General features: G+C 37.2%; 1 protein-coding gene across 28 annotated transcripts in view; it reads left to right on the forward strand.

The window, feature by feature from the left end:
* Ncor1 (nuclear receptor corepressor 1) overlaps positions 1 to 17,292 on the forward strand; it is a 148,808-nt gene that overhangs the window by 55,234 nt on the left and 76,282 nt on the right. For 20 of the 28 annotated variants that reach the window (XM_060363530.1, XM_060363528.1, XM_060363547.1 and 17 more), the window contains 7 exons: positions 89 to 155; positions 3,343 to 3,515; positions 6,826 to 6,916; positions 11,518 to 11,696; positions 12,861 to 12,915; positions 14,395 to 14,496; positions 17,038 to 17,165. In XM_060363530.1, the coding sequence (XP_060219513.1) occupies positions 89 to 155; positions 3,343 to 3,515; positions 6,826 to 6,916; positions 11,518 to 11,696; positions 12,861 to 12,915; positions 14,395 to 14,496; positions 17,038 to 17,165 (795 nt within the window). The remainder of the gene's footprint in view (positions 1 to 88; positions 156 to 3,342; positions 3,516 to 6,825; positions 6,917 to 11,517; positions 11,697 to 12,860; positions 12,916 to 14,394; positions 14,497 to 17,037; positions 17,166 to 17,292) is intronic. The other 8 variants (XM_060363532.1, XM_060363537.1, XM_060363556.1 and 5 more) reach the window with 1 other exon arrangement.

Here is a 17,292-nt window from a genome sequence, read left to right on the forward strand (position 1 = left end):
TTGCCTGTCTCCAATGTCTGGAGAAAGTGTACACACCATTAAGTTGTGCTTTTTCTTAATGTTCTGCAACCATATTTTTCTCTTCTAGAAACCAGGTGATGAGGAAAAAACTCATTTTATTTTTTAAAAGAAGAAATCATGCAAGAAAACAAAGGGTGAGGTCCTATCCTTGTTAACTGAAATTTGTACAGCTTTCCCATTCGTGTCATTTAAGCATTCACTCTCCCATTAATGATTGATCCTTGATTATATTGAGAATAAATGCTGATTTAGAAAGTACCTGTATGTGTGACTTAAATCAGTCTAATCCTAATAACATACCACATTTAACATCATTATCAAAATAATTTCATTAGTTATCTATGTAATATTTTCATTCAGCAAAATGGTGAGTAGTCCAATAAAAGAAAAAAAAAAGGACAAGTAGGATGATGTGCTTTCAGTCTGTTAGGGCTCAAACAAGTACTGGTAAGTCATGGTCATGACAGTGGTCAGTGTCTTAAAATTGGAATAGTTTCTCATTTAGTTATATAGTTTGCTACTAAAAGTTTTATGCTTATAATCATAAAATTTAAGTTTCACAAAGTAGTGTTATTTTTATAATATGTTAATACTAATTTTACAGACAGTTTAAATTCAGATTTTTAAATAAAATGAAGTTCTTTGAACCTGTGTTAGAAATGAACTTTACTGTATAGTTAATGATCTGACAGGTTAACGAATTGTAAAGCTCAAGAGGCAGCAAGCAGCTTTTATTCAGTGTAAAACCTCTGTAGTTTATATTTTCCAATTTTACTTTTTAGATACTTTTATTTTTCTTTTTTGAGATGATATTTCTCTGTGTAGCCTTGGCTGTCCTGGAACTCTATAGACCAGGCTGGCCTTGAGCTCACAGAGATCTGCCTGCCTCTGCCTCCCAAGTGCTGGGATCAAAGCTGTGCACCATCACTGCTCAGCTTTAGATACTATCTTAAATAACTGGTGTTGAATATTTTTTCTTCCCAAGAACATATAAATATTGAGAAACCATATTCACATTTATTCACATTATTGTAATTGTGACACTTGGCAATGTAATCATTGGTACATAAACTTTTTCATACTTTGGAATAATTAAAGTTTATGTTTACTGATTTGTTTAATACATGTTCTTAGTTGTGGATGGTTCCATTTAATATTCCAGAAAAGCAAGTACGATAGCCATATCGTTTTGCTCTTTGGGAGCAGCTAGGCAGGTTCGGGATCATGATCATAATGTGCTCTCATGCATACAGCAGGAGTATAACATGGGATACCTAAAGAAGATAGGAATCAGCAAGGGCCACCAAACAGGAAAGCCAATATACTGCAGACGTATAGAAGCAGAGGAAGCGGATTATGTGACATAGCTAATGTGACAGGTTTAGAGCCTGCTGAGTTTTGAGTCATTGAGCTGGGAAGTGAGGATCCTTAATGAGGATTCAGTGGCACACTGTCCTGAGGTCACCTATAAGATTTTGTATGAGATTCTAAGGGCATTTCTTATGTTGTTAAACTGCAGAGGTGTGGAGTTCAGGTTTGTATTTTAAGAATTTACATCTGGGGTTCCAACTGTAACTCAGTGGTAGAGTGCTGGCCTAACATGAATGAAGCCTTGGGTTGGATCCCTAGTATCAACTGTATGGGATCATGTGCATATAATCCCCACTCAATAGGTTGAAGCAGGGAGATCAGAAGTCATGCTCAGTACCTAGTGGGTTTGAGGCCATCTTGAGGAAGCCCTGTGTCAAACAACAACAAAAGAGTTTGTGGGCTGGAGAGATGGCTCAGCGACTAAGAGCACCAGCTGCTCTTCCAGAGGTCCTGAATTCAGTTACCAGCAGCCACATGTTGGTTCACACCAATCTGATGCCCTGTTATGGTTTGCATGAAGACAAACACTCACGTACATGAAACACATAAAAAAAAATAAATCTTAAGCTGTTAGCTAGGTGAGGTGCTACATACCTGTAATCCTAGCACTCTGGGCGGCAGAGGCAGGCGGATTTCTGTGAGTTTGAGGTCAGCCTGGTCTACAGAGCCCAGGACAGCCAAGGCTACACAGAGATCTGTCTTGGCGGGTTAGGGATGAGGAGTGGGGGAGTGTGTGTGGCAAGGGGAGATTTGCATCTGTTTACAACAGTGAGAATGCTTAGGAATATATGAACACTTACCTAGCATGAGCCAGGTCCTGGCTTCTATCTCCTTTGCGTTGGAAAGCAACAGAAATGATGTGGACCACATTTACTAGATGATTGTTTCACTCTGGGTAATGATGATGTAGACTCAACGTAAGGTGATGGGATTAGAGAGAAAAAAATGTTAAGTGGGTAAAAGGCAAATCGGTGTTGGAAGGAGTGGTGTGAAGAAGAAATATTCTTCTATTCAGTCTCTGTTAAGGTGACTAATGTTAGCAGTGTCCCTAAGGCTCTTCTCACTTTACTTTCTCAGTATCATATACTCGCATAGTTTTATGGCCATAACGGAGAATTCTTCTACCTTTTATTTAATAGAAAATGGAATCATCTAAGTATTTAACCAAAGTTAATTTTTGATTTTATGTTTTCACCAGATTTCTTTTTATGGTGATGAATAGCTAATTTCAACCCTTTCTGTGTTATCAGAAAATATTTATACTAGTTAACAACAGCAACAAAGGAGGAAAACCAGAACCTCTAATGAAAGAGAAACTGAGCATGTTTTCTCTGGCAATTTGGATAGGTACTGAAATAATGCTAATAGTTGCCTTTAAGATTGATTAAAGCAGTGGTTCTCAACTTGTGAGTTGCGCCCCATTTAGAGTCAAACAACCCCTTTCAAAACAGGGCTTGCCTAAGCTATTAGGGAAACACAGATATTTACATTACCATTCATAACAGTAGTAAAATTACAATTATGAAGCAGCAACAAAAATAATTTTATGCCTGGTCATTACAACATGATTATATATTAAAGGGTCACAGCCTTAGGGATGTTGGGAACCACTGGATTACATGATGAACTATGTAAATGTTTATAATTTTCCTTCTTTCTGACAGGAAGGTATGTTGTCAGGAAAGTAAAAATAGTGGTTGTCAATGAGTTTGTTAACAGTATTAATGGTTAGTAAACTCTCCAGGGAAAGTATACTCTGCGTGTTCATCTAAGGAAATGGCTCCATTTCTCCTGTCAGACCAGGAACAAATTGTCCTTCATAGCTAAGTCATACAAGCCAAATGTACTTCTGTTTTTATCTTAAGAAATGGAGTGTATTTGAAAGGATTAGGCTTACCAAATCATAGAGTTCAGTTTAATTGTTATTAATTTGCTACGGATATTTAATAGGAACAAAAAATCTGCCAGCGTTATGATCAGCTCATGGAGGCATGGGAGAAAAAAGTGGACAGAATAGAAAATAATCCCCGGAGGAAAGCAAAAGAAAGCAAAACAAGGGAATACTATGAGAAGCAGTTTCCGGAAATTCGAAAACAAAGAGAGCAGCAAGAAAGATTCCAACGGTATGTAGTTTGATGTTTATTAATGGTGATTTTTCCCTTCAAATCATGAAGAATTTTTTAATTTTTTGTTGATTCTTTGAGAATTTTAACATCTTGCACCTCAAAATCACTCATCTCCCTGACTTTTCATGTGCGTCCTCCCTCCTGGAAACTTCCTTTTCCCCGAAAGGAAAAGAATCTTACTGTGGAAGCTGGCGTGTGTCATAGTGTCCTACAGTGCGCCCTTTTGTCCACTCTTTGTTTGCAAATGCTCACTGCAATGAGCCATTTGTCTGTTCTGAGGCCTCTGGTTTCCGCTACACTCATTGATACTGGGTCCTCACCGGGACTGCTCTTGGGTGTCCTCTTACTGCTCTGTATCACAAAGATCCTGCAGCTTCGGATCTGTTGTACTGGCCCATTTACACGCTCCAGCAGTTCATAGATGGAGTAGATGTTGGGGTGGTCATCTTAAAGCCCTGGATCTGGGCCTGGGTGGTATTTGAGCTGGTAGGTTCACCAGTTCTTCTACTCCCACCTGGGCTGGCACTCCAGCACTGCCCTGGCTAGCTCATCCAGTGTTGCAGGCAAGGGGCAGAGCCAGCTCACCCACTCTCATGTCTTCAGGGCCAGCTTACCTGTCCCCATGACAATAGGCCAACTCTGCTGTGCTGCCCTATTGAGGTGCAGGGCCTGTTCTTCCAGGTGCTAATCCAGGCAAGAGGCTGAGTGCTTCGTTTTTTTTTGAGACAGGATTTCTTTGTATAGCCTTGGCTGTCCTAGAATTAGTTCTATAGACCAGGCTGGTCTCAAACCCAGAGATCCTCCTGCCTCTGCCTCCTAAGTGCTCAGATTAAACGTGTATACCACCACTGCCTGGCAAGAAATTTTAATGTTGAATTTAAATTTTTAAAATTACACTTATTATTCATTTGTGGGCTGTGTGGGATACTCATGTGCCATAGTAATACTGATGTGAAGGGCAGAGGACAATTTGTGGGAGTAGGTGCTCTGCTTCTACCATGTGGGATTAGCCTTAAGTTATCCGATCAGGTGACAGCCTCCTGAACCATTTTGCCAGCTCTTAGTTAGAAGTTAAAACTTCCTTACCAACCAATAAGGATTATTTCTTAGTGAATTTAGTATTTTTTATATTTAAATTTATATAAAATCTAAGTGAATATTTTAAAAATTTCCTTAGTTTTATTTTTTAAAATCATTTTATGCATGTTTTGCCTTCATGCATATCTGTGTATCATGTGCATGGCTGGTGCCCATGCAGATCAGAAGAAGGCCTTGGAGTCCCTTGGAACTGGAGCTACAGAGAGCTGTGAGCTGCCATGTGGGTGCTGGGAATTCAATCTATGTCTTCTAGAATAGCAGTTCTCTTAACCACTGAGCCATCTCCCCAGCTCCACGTCTTCAATTCTTTTTCCCCCCTCTTTGAATCAGGATCTGGAGTAGTCCAGGCTGTCTTGTTAATATTTACTATGTGCCTATGACCCTCCTGCTTCTACTTCCCAAGTTCTGGGATCATAAATTCCTGTGTGTCACCATGCCTAGTTTATGCAGTGTTGAGGATTGAACCCAGGGTTTTATACATGCTAGGCGAGCATTCTGACCTTTGTTGTTACCAGGCATGTGTGCGGTACACAGACATAATACAGGCAAGATGCTCATATACATAAAATAAAAATAAGATTGTTTGTTTGGTTTTTTGTTTGTCTGTTTGTTTGTTTTTAAAGACAGGGTTTCTTTGTGTAGCCTTGGCTGTCCCGGACTTGCATTGTAGACCAGGCTAGCCTCAAACTCACAGTGATCTATATGCCTCTGCCTTCTTGAGTGCTGGGATTACAGGTGTGTACCAAATAAGAATTATTTTTAAAAAAGCAGTTTTTTACAATTTAGTAGATAATTTCTGACCATCCATCCATCCATCCATCCTTCTCTCTCTCTCTCTCTTTCTCTCTTTCTCCCTCTCCCTATCTCTCTCTCTCTCTCTTTCTCTCTTTCTCCCTCTCCCTATCTCTCTCTCTTTCTCTCTCTCTCTCTCTCTCTTTCTCTCTCTCTCTCCATCCCTATCTATCTAGACAGGGTCTTTATGTAATACTGGCTAGCTTGAAAATCGCTACAGAGATCTGTTGCTCTTCAGGCTTACAGAGATTCATTTCCCTTCGCCTTCCAAGTACTGGAATTACAGGTGTTCACCACCATGTATCACATGTGGTTTTTTATTTGCTTTTACTTTTACAGAGTATGTATGAAGCCCCATCACCAATTTCTACGAAAACTTTTAAATAGATATTTTGCAAACATCTTAAACTTGACTTTCTTTTTCAAGGATTTGTCTCATACTTCAGAAATGTTAAATGTATTTTTCCAAACTTGTTCTACTATTCTTTGGAATATAGACAAAAGATGGACATGACATCAATAATTTCTTCTTAAATACAGGTTCTCCACTACTAGTTACACTATTTTAACTTGGATATATAACCTTTTTTCCCCCCTCTCTTTTTTCTTTCTTTTTTTGTAGTGCTAGTGATAAAACCCAGGTCCTTATGTGTATAGAGAAAATACCACCTGAGCTGTATCCCCAGTCTAACATGTAATTTAAACTCACTATTAACATTTAAATTATTGCTAATTTGGTATGTGACTCGTACTTACCACTTGAAAGTACTTACTGAATTTCTGGCCTTTCTTTCTTTCTTTCTTTCTTTCTTTCTTTCTTTCTTTCTTTCTTTCTTTCTTTCTATTCTTGTTTTAAAAAAAAAATCTCATTTAATGAAGAGTGACAAAGGAAGACACCCAACAACTGGTGTGCTGTATGCATCTGCACACATTAAGGCTCACCTGCATTACGGACGTGTCATACAAAAAGTCCTGTTTTTATGTTTGTCTCATAGACATAATTTAGATATTGTACTAATGAACTTAAGAAGCTCTGGTTACACGCACAAGGCCTGTACATGATCAGTCAACATTCCAACAGATAACACTAATTGGATTCAGTGGGTTACACAAAAAAACATAAGCAGAAAATCACTAGTGAGTGTGAATGGCAAGAGGAAACGAAGGTGGATGTGATCAAGATAAGTTGCGTATGTAAAAAAAGTTTAAAAGAATGAATACAAAATATCTTATTTTAAAAGTCTCCCTTTAAGCCAGACATTGGTGGTGCATGCTTTGGTCTAGCACTTGGGAAACAGAGGCAGACAGATTTCGTGACTTTGAGGCCAGCCTGGTCTATGTAATTCTAGTATCTACTAATTTGTTATGTCTTCATAAAAAGCCTTTAAATATATTCATATTTCTTCTCCATATTTAGAGTTGGTCAGAGGGGAGCTGGTCTTTCAGCCACCATTGCTAGGAGTGAGCATGAAATTTCTGAAATTATTGATGGTCTTTCTGAGCAGGAGGTAAGAAATCTGATTAATTCAAATTAATTCTTCTATTATTAAGCATTTTAGCCCTGTAGCCCAGAGGGTAAAGGTTTATCCATATGTAAAAGAGAATACTTTAGATAATAGTGTTTGACCTATTCCAGAGACTAAGGTCAACCATTGTATGGTTTTAAGTAAATGTGATTAAAATTTTATAAAGATTGTTTTGTCAGCAAGGAGACCTGGGAAGTAGCTCTGAGGGCTGGGAGGTGGTGGTGTTCCTCTTTAATCCTGGCACTTGGGAACCAAAGGCAGGTAGATCTTTGTGCATTCAAGGCCAACTTGGTCTGCAGAGCTAAGTTCCAGGATGGCCAGGATTACACAGAGAAACCCTTTCTCAAAACACAAAAACTAAACAAAGGGTGCATATTAGGGTGCCTGTGTTAGGCAGTATAGGAATGCTGAGAGAGGAGACTAGAAGATAGAGTGGGCAAGATGGATGGGCTGAGTGTGGAAGTGATAAATAAGAGGACTAGAAAGAGCCTTCCATGATATACTGAGCTGTTGGTTCCATTTCCTCCAGTAGTGAAGAAGCTTCTGCTTTGTAGGTTGCAGTATGTTGTCCAAAGGGTGTAGAATATTGAACTAACTGGTATGCAGTGGTAACTAATTGAATGCAGTGGTAACTGCATGAGCATAATCTGCATATAGGGAAATTGTCCCAGGCAAAGATCGTAACACTAAGCAAAATTTCAGGAAAATGACCACTGTGGGGTTGAAAAACTAACCCAGTGACAGGGCTAGAGAGATGCCTCAGTGGTCAAGTACACTTGCTAATCTTCCAGAGGACCTGAGTTCGGGACTCAGCACACAGATCAGGTTGCTCACAACTGTATATAATTCCAGTTCCAGGAGAAGGGGATGTTTCTGACCCTGAGAGGGCACCTGTACTCACATTCACACACACCCCTACACATAGTTTAAACAAACCAAAAAACCCTCTGCTTAGTGCATTCCTTTAATCCCATAGATGGAATTAGGTTGATCTCTTTGAGCTGGTCTACATGCAAGTTCTGGGTCAGCCAGGACTACTTTGTCTCAGAAAAACAAAACTAAAACAATAAAAAAACGTGGATTATAGCTGGACATGTTGGCACAAGCTTTTAATATCATCATGTGGGAGGCAGAGGCAGGGTGATCTCTGTAGAGAGACGGAAAAAAAAAAAATCAGGAGTTGTCAAGTGTAGCCTGGGATACAGGAAACTCTTGTCTCAAAATAACAGTAGTCTTTTTTTTTTTTTTTAATGAAAAACTGCCAAAGCTGTCTACTTTTTCTTGATGTTATAATGCAGAGTTTCTGAAATTTTGATTCAAAAATTTTAAAGTTATGTTTGCTGTGGTTTTCCCCTAAGGATAATTACTTATAGTTGTGTATTTTAAAAAATAAATGCTTTGTATAAATATTTAGATGCATTAATAATATATAAGCTTCTAAGTGTAGAGTTCTTTGAAGACGTAAGAATCCAGGTAATGCTTCATTTGAAAACTTAAGTAAGGTAGATTTAGTCTGAAGTGTTGAAAGATTTAGAAATCAGGCATGTCAAATCTATGCCTACATGTTTTCAGCACATTAACAAGAGAAAAATAGTATATGGGGCTGGAGAGATTGTTCAACAGTTATAAGCATTGTGTGCTCTTCCAGAAGACCAGGGTTCAGTTCCCAGCATGCACATGGCAGCTCACAACTGTCTGAAACACAGATGTACATTCAGGCAAAATACTATTGCACATAAAATAAAAGTAAATAATGAATGTCATGAACCTGTCTACTTTAGTCTTTACTAATTTACCAGCACTTTTTTTGTGACTTTTGATTCAAGTTGTAGATTCCTATTAAGTTTACGGTGTTGAAGAATGGACCTGGTATTTAAAATTGCTATGATAAGTAAATTATCTCACTAAAATATAAAGAAGTTTTACCTGCCATTATTTTACAAATTTAGAAACTAAGACCACACTGCTGTGGGTAGCAGAACCAGGTGGCCATCCTAGTGCATCTTGTTCCAGAGTCCCGTGTTCTCTCCTCTGTCCATTGGATCAAGTCTACTTTTCCTAACATATTTTTACAGGTCCCTATTACAAGCTGACCTTTGCTTTAGGCATTGAGATTCAATTGATGGAGTGAACTATTACGTTTCTCAATCTTATCAAGTTAAATTACTAGTGAGAAGAGAAAAGATGTTAATTAGTCCATACATACTGCCTGCATTTATTTAATGTATATTTAGAAGCAGTTTGTATGAATTCTTTTCTGGGATGTGGAAGTGGCCTGTTGAAATGGAGCGTATATCTGAATTGGTATCCATTATACCTGTTCATTGTGTGTCATGCTCCTATAACTTTTGTGCGGATTCTTGTCACTCCATGAAAGAGGTAGAAAGATTGCTTTTCTGTTCTGTCTCAATTCTCAGGACATTGTACCAATTAAAATAGACTTGTGCCATTGTTTTTGTCCTCCTTTCTCACTTCTGATAATGTTTTTTTAAGAAGATCTGAAGTGTCATTTGATCTTTTGGAAAGTGTTTCCTTTCAGGGAGGATTGTAATATTCAGCCACAGAGATTTGTCCCATACTTTATGAGGCACATATTTCCATGCATTGTTACATAATGACCAGTTGTTCTCAATCCTTTTTTTAGTTCTCCAACAGTGTTATTGAGCACCTTAGCATCATTTCTGTCTATGATATGAGAGATACACTTTTTTTTTCTGCAATATGTTTCAGTTATATTTGGAATGTTTCCTGAAATCCCACGTACATAATGCATATAATCCTGCATGCTCTTGGTGCAAGTAATATACTTACTTTAAACACAACCATTATTCTATATTGCTTTTACAATAACCTGGAAAATGCATGGTTGATCTTTGAAATTTCTAGCTATAATTTCTCTACTGACTAAATCTGTATTAAATTTCTGTGCTTCCTTTTCTCTGGATTCTATTAGCGTACACCTGAATGCATTCCCAAGATGATTATTAGTTGAATGATTTCAAGCTAATGTGCCAATTTTAAAGGGTGGTCTTCTAACTGGTTGAAAGAATATCCTGAAACTAGACACTTAGTAAAACCTTGACAATTCGGGAATATGTTTAGGGGGAAAAAAACCTTCATATATTTAGTTAAGTACTAAAGTTTTATAAGCACTTTTTAAAAACATGCAAACTTGTGTTTATAAAAGTCTTAATTTATACTTTGGGGAAAGTCATATGTGATAGAGTAAACCACCTTAAATTACAATGATAAGAATTTTAAAATTTTAATGTATTATATAAATTAGCTGGTATTTAATATGTGAGTTAAATAATTTTAGGTCAGTGACCTTAAGACCTTAATACCTTTGTTGCTTGTTTCTCTCTCTGGAATGATGCTAAAGATTGTTTTCTGTACAACAATGATGAATGGCTGAGGAGACGCCTCAGTGAATAAGTCGATGATCAGACTCTGTAATCTGATGCCAGGTAGTGCTAAAAGGGCACCTGGCAAGACTAACCTGCTTAGGCAAGCTGTGGGTTCAGGTGATAGACCTTATCTGAATGAATTGGGAAAACTCCCAAAGATGGTCTGTGGCCTCAACATTCATGGACAACTTGTCTTAATACAGAGGTTTAAAAAAAAAAAAAATTAAGGGCTGGAGAGGTGGTCTAGTGGTTAGGAGCGCTGACTGTTCTTCCAGAGGAACAGACTTCAATTCCCAGGACATACATAGCAGTTCACAACTGTCTGTAACTCCATTTGCAGGAGATCTGACACCCTCACACAGACACACCAAGGCACATAAAGATAAATAAACATTTTTAAGGGGCTGGAGAGATGGCTCAGAGGTTAAGTGCACTGTTTGCTCTTCTAGAAGTCCTCTTGAGTTCAACCACATGGTGGCTCACAACCATCTATAGTCAGATCTGGTGCCCTCTTCTGGCATGCACGTGTACGTGCAGGCAGAATATTGTATACATAATAAACTAAATAAATCTTAAAAAAATTAAAATGATGTTGAGATTAGTATTTAAATGAGACTATATATTATATATATATAATGCAACAGCTAAATGTTTCACTAAATGAGTGCTTCATCGGTATATTATTTTGTATCTTCTAGATCTAAACTTTTGTTATTTTCCTAGCATCAATCTCATTAAGAAATGCTCAGAAAAGTAAAGGATAAGCCAGTAGTGGTAGCTCATACTTATAACCGATCTCAGCATTGAGGGGTGTGGCAGGCGGATTGCAGCGAATCTGAGGCCAGCCTGAGCTGTAGTCTTGGCCTGGACTGCAGAATGGAGGACTGTCCAATAAAGAAAGAAAAGACAGAAAAACAAATAACAACAACAAAAAAACCCCAACAAAACAAATGCAAAAGTAGTAGATTTTTTTTTCAGTTGATGAATTATCTTGTCTGTGTAATTTATATAATTCAAGGTAAATGTGTTAGAAATAAGTAATCATATGACATGCTGTGATATATGGCATTATTGTTATTAAGTTACAGTTACTTTTTTAACTGTTAAAAGTTTATAGCATTTTAAAATTCCTAATTTAAATATTAGACTAACTAAACTGCATTTATTTTTTTGCAGAATAATGAGAAACAAATGCGGCAGCTTTCTGTGATTCCACCTATGATGTTTGATGCAGAGCAAAGAAGGGTCAAGTTCATCAATATGAATGGGCTTATGGAGGATCCTATGAAGGTTTATAAAGATAGGCAGTTTATGAATGTTTGGACTGACCATGAAAAGGAGATCTTCAAGGACAAGTAATTTAACTGTTAAATTATTCTTTAATAAAAGTTTGTTAGTAAAATTGTTTGGTATTTACTTGAGAGTGAACTATTTCTACAAAACTTTTATTCCAATTTAGCATTGGAGTAGATACTGTGAGAAATAGATAAATTTATCTTCTTTGAAATTTGTAGGTTGGATAATGGTTAACAGATAAGAAATGGACACTTAGAGTCGTTTTAAAAAAGATTCCTAACCTTGGGTACTATTCACACTACTTTTGGGAGGCTTGTTCTAAGACAGATTTCTGTGCCTTACAATATCACAGATTCAAGTAAGCAGCTCCTTTTAAAAATTTAGAATCAACAGAGTGTGGTGGTGCATGCATTTAATTCCAACACTCCAGAGACAGAGGCAGAGGCAGGTGGACTTTTGATTTTGGAGCCAGCCTGGTCTACATAGTATGTTTCAGGACAACCAGGGCTACATAGTGAGACCCTGTCTCAAAAAACAAACAAACAGAATGGAATTTAAATCTTCTCTTTGAAAACTGCCATTTAACAGTTCTCTAATGATTGTATGGTTGTTAGTGGGAAGTGACAAATCACTTTGAATTAGGCTAGACATAATTCTTCCTGTTTTTTCTTATTTTGTTAAAACATTTGAATGTGTATATATTCTTAATATTTATATTTATCTTGGATAATTTTATGAATGCATATAATTTTATATTTACCCATTCCTTTTTCTTATCCTCATCTTCCTCTTAACGTCTTCCTAACAAATCTACTTTCTACTTTCAGGTTTGTTTTAAAACAATCGTGACCTAATGAGTTGGCCATGAGGTTATTTACTAAAGCACTGTTAATTACTTAACAGAAGAAAAATAGCTTTCCCTTCCATTAAATGCCAGTAGCTACTCAACCTGGGATTGGGTCTCAAGAGCCCCTGTTCCTTCCATGCTGGAATGTGGAAGGGACTTGATATGGCACAGGTCTTATACTTTTGAGTTTATGAGTACAGTGGTGATGTCCTGTCCAGAAGACAGCATTTCACAGCATTCCTTTCTGTCTCTTACATCTTTTATGCATCCCCCTCCTTTTGTTTTCTGAGCCTCTGGGCGCAAATCTAGGGTGTTATAGAAATCCTCTTTAGGGACGAGTGATGTACATTAATACTGTTTTTGTTTTTAAACTCAGGTTTATCCAGCATCCGAAAAACTTTGGCCTGATTGCATCCTACTTGGAAAGGAAGGTATGAGAAAGCTTACATGGAGGGAGGTCTTTTTGGCTTGTGGTGTCCTTAGATATTTTTTGGCTTGTGGTGTTCTAACAAGCATCAGTAGTTAATTAAAACTGAATTTACAAAGGACTATAATAGATGAAAACATTTTGGTGACTTGTTAATATATAAAATGATAACTATAATTACATTATAATCCAAGCACAGGGGCTGGAGATGGTTCAGGGGCTAAAAGTGCCTACTGCACTTGCAGAGAAACTGAGTTTGATTCCTTGTACCAGTTGTAATTCAGTTCAGGATGATCTGAACACCTCTGGCTTCTACATGTACCTACACATGTATACACACACATAACTAGAATTAAACATTCCTGGCTGTGGAGGTTCTTGCCTTTAAACTCAGCATGAGAGAGACAAAAGGCTGCCCTGGTCTACAAAGTGTGTTCTAGGCTAGCCAGCCACACTATGTGGTTGAGACCATGTCTTGAAACAGAAGAAACAGGTCTTTAAAGAAATAGGTTAAGTTCCTGGGCAGTGGTGGTGCACTCTGGAGGCAGAGGCAGGAGGATCTCTTGAGTTCAAGAACATCCAGGTCTGCAGTACAAGCGATAGGACAGCCAGAGCAGCACAGAGAACCCTGTCTAGGAAAAAACAAAACAAAACAAAGTTTTCTTTCCTTAGTATTCATTTATTTATTTTATGTATATGAGTGCTTAATCTGCATGTACACCTGCAGGCCAGATGGCATCAGATCCCAGTATAGATGGTTGTGAGCCACCATGTAGTTTCTGGGAATTGAACTCAGGACATCTGGAAGAACAGACAATGCTTTTAACCATTGAATCATCTCTTCAGGCCCAAAAATGTAGTTTTTAACAGAGAACCAAAAGCAATTTTCATCATTTGTCAAAAATGATCTAATGTCTTTTCCCAAAGAATACATTTTTTTATGTTGAGTTTTTTTTAAAGTCATTAGCTCTCTGGTTAAAATAGTCCTGATTGAAAGGAGTTGGTGCACACCCTTAATCCTAGCACTTGGGAGGCAGGGGAGAGTTCCAGGATAGCCAGGGCTGCACAGAGATAGCCTCTGGTGGGTCTGGGAGGGGAGCCATCCTGATTTCCTCTCTCTCTCTCTCTCTCTCTCTCTCTCTCTCTCTCTTTAGTCAAGTAGCTTTAATGTTTTTTGAGTTCTTACTTATATAGTAGCAAGAGAATGTATTGCTAGTTAGTAAGAGTACATTTCTGTTGGAGCTTTGTATCTTTAGCATAATTTGGATTAAGGCAACTGTAGATATTTTGTATAGTAGTTCCCTGTTGACTCTCTAGCCTAGATATGCTTAAACTTATGGCCATGTGGTTTTGTTTTTAATTTATGATTTGATTACACTAGAAAAACTTTTTAAAAATACTTTATATTTGAACATGAAATGAATACAGGAAATAAAAAATGCTGAAATATTTTTATTAAAAAATTAAACTTTTTTTATTACAGAGTGTGCCTGACTGTGTTTTGTATTATTATTTAACCAAGAAAAATGAGAATTATAAAGCCCTAGTGAGAAGGAATTATGGAAAACGCAGAGGCAGAAATCAGGTATGTTACTTAACTAAAGAAATGTTTCAGAGTTGTTGGACATATGAAAACAAAAGAATATTCAGACAGGTCTCATTTGCAATCCACAATTAAAAGTATGCTTGGGTTGGAGAGCGGTTAAGAGTACAAACTGTTCTTGCAGAGTTATATTGTTTTATTGTCAGCACCCACATGTGGCTGCTTACATCCACCTATTAAGACTAACTTTGGAAGATTAGATCCTTCTGCCTACCTCCATGGGCATCTGTACTATCATGTACATGTCTGCACACACAGAAACACATACAGAAACACACATTAAAAATAAAAGGCCAACTAGTAATATTATTTCATGTAAGAGCACTTAATGCTCTTGCAGAGGACAAAGTTTGGCTTCTAGCACCCTGTTTCAGGTGGCTCACAACTGCCTGTAACTCTGACTCAGGGTACCTGATGTCTACACTTTTCTGGTGTCCTTGGGAGCACCTGTATACACAGAAAAATAGACTCATCCACACACAAATCTTTATCATCATCATCGTAAAGAAGGAAGAATTTGTTTTGTTTGGATATGCTGTAACTTTCAACACACCTAGTAAGTATGTCACCATGAAAATACATGCAGTTAGAACTTTTATGTTGACTGTTCGTGATCGTTGCTGCCAGACATGTCACTATTAAATAACACTTGGTCTCCTTTCTCATGATTTTGCTAACACACACAGTTTCCATAATGATACTAACAGATAAACATCACTGTTGTCACCCATAAATGCAAAAACCCTGGTTCTAAGTATAAATCCATAGAACATGTGTTGATACTATTTTTTTCCTACCTTTACATTAGCATATTCTGATCTCTGAAAGTATTCAGAAACATTTATCATTTAGTAATTTTGAAATTGGAAGTATTTTTTGTCTAAACTGTTAAGTTACCAATAGTTAGGAAGAATGCTTTTGAGTATAATGCCAAGAGCTTTATATGTTTACATGTTCTATAAATTTGTACGTAGAACCTTGGTTTTTGCATTTGTGGTGATAGTAGTGATGTTTATTTGTTGTGGAAACCGTGTGTTGGCAAAATCTTCAGAGTACAATGGAAAGCACGGAAGGAGTGCTCAATACACAGTAGCTGCTGTTGTCTTTACTCCCATCACCATTGGGTATTTAGTTGATGGATAGCTTTCACTGTCTGGAAAGTTAATCTAAAATTTAGTTTCTTAAAAGGCATTAATTATTAGTATATTATGACAAGATAGGCTTAAGAGATTTTTAGTTTATTTCCTGAGTACATTTTAAAAGAAAACGTGCCTGTTTGCTGCATGCATTTTTTTCTGCCCCCTTTATACTGTCAGATTACTCAGTTTTGTTCCTAGACAACTCAAAGTGTCTACCAAATGGGGGAATTTATTAATTTTACTATTTTATTAACGTGAGTATTTTGTTTTGTTTTATTTTTTATTTAAATTTTTTTTTGTTTGTTTTTGAGACAGGATTTCTCTGTGTAGCTCTGGCTGTATTGTAACCTACTCTGTAGACCAGGCTAGGCTTGAACTCACGGAAATCCACCTGCCTCTACGTCCTGAGTCCTGGGAATAAAGATGTGCGCTGCCACCACCTGACATAATTTGAGGATTTTGGGCGAACACATAGGTGTTCAGGATACAGTGAGACACCGCAGTGGGGAGTCTACCTCAGGTGCTGCTTGGCACTGCTCTCAGGTTCCCCGGCAGTATTCACACTGAGTACAGATTCCTTTTGCTCTTTCAACGTGAATCTTATCCTGCTCTTTCATCTGTAGTGAACAGCTTATTTCATGTTAGGACGACATGCCCAGCTGAATGAGGATCGTTCTGTTGGCTCTGAACAAACTGACACCTTTGTTAAAAATTAGGTGGTGGTAGTTCTATGAATTTGGGTTCTATATTTTATTGGTTCACATGTGAGTTTTTGTTACTGTGGCTCTGTCGTATAATTTGAGCTCAGATTTTGAAACTTCCGGCATTCCCATTTAGCCTTTTGTGTTTTCATATGAACTGTATGTAAGATTTTCTATTCTTCCTTTATAAAGAATATCATTTGGACCTGGGCAGTGGTAAACACCTTCATTTCCCAGCAGTCTGGAGGCAGAGGCAACCAACTCTCTGAGTACGAGGCCAGCCTGGTCTGCAGAGTGATTTGGAGGATCGTTAGGGCTATACATAGAAACCTGTCTCAAAACACCAAACCAAACCAAAACAAAACAAAACAAAACAACAAAAACAAAAAAATTTCATTGGAGTTTTGATGGAATTTTTAAAATGTCATTAACATTGCATTTTTACCTATTAATTTGTACAATCTTTGAAAACAGAAGGTTTTTCTAGTTTTGTTTTTTACTATGTTAACATTTTCATTATAGAGTTTCCTTCATTTTCCTTATTTGGTTTATTTTTTGTGTCATCCCCCATCTATTGTAAATGGGATTTCCCGCTTAATATTGTTTTGAGTGAATATTATAATTTGTAATACAGTTTGAAAAATGATTTACTTTTGTATCTCATAAATAATGGTTTGTTCTAGCAGCAGATTACCCGTCCCTCACAAGAAGAAAAAGTAGAAGAAAAAGAAGAGGATAAAGCAGAAAAAACAGAGAAAAAGGAAGAAGAAAAGAAGGATGATGAAGAAAAAGATGAGAAGGAAGATTCTAAGTGAGTTGAGCAGTTAGATATGTGTTATAATTATTTCCAGATCTGAAATTACATTTAGTAGAGGTGTGAAAGATGTGGTAAGAGTTCATGGGAATATGTATGGTTTAATTATCAGTTTCTTGGCATG

The sequence above is a fragment of the Meriones unguiculatus genome, chromosome 11 (genome assembly GCF_030254825.1).
Source record: "Meriones unguiculatus strain TT.TT164.6M chromosome 11, Bangor_MerUng_6.1, whole genome shotgun sequence".
NCBI classification, from domain to species: domain Eukaryota; kingdom Metazoa; phylum Chordata; class Mammalia; order Rodentia; family Muridae; genus Meriones; species Meriones unguiculatus.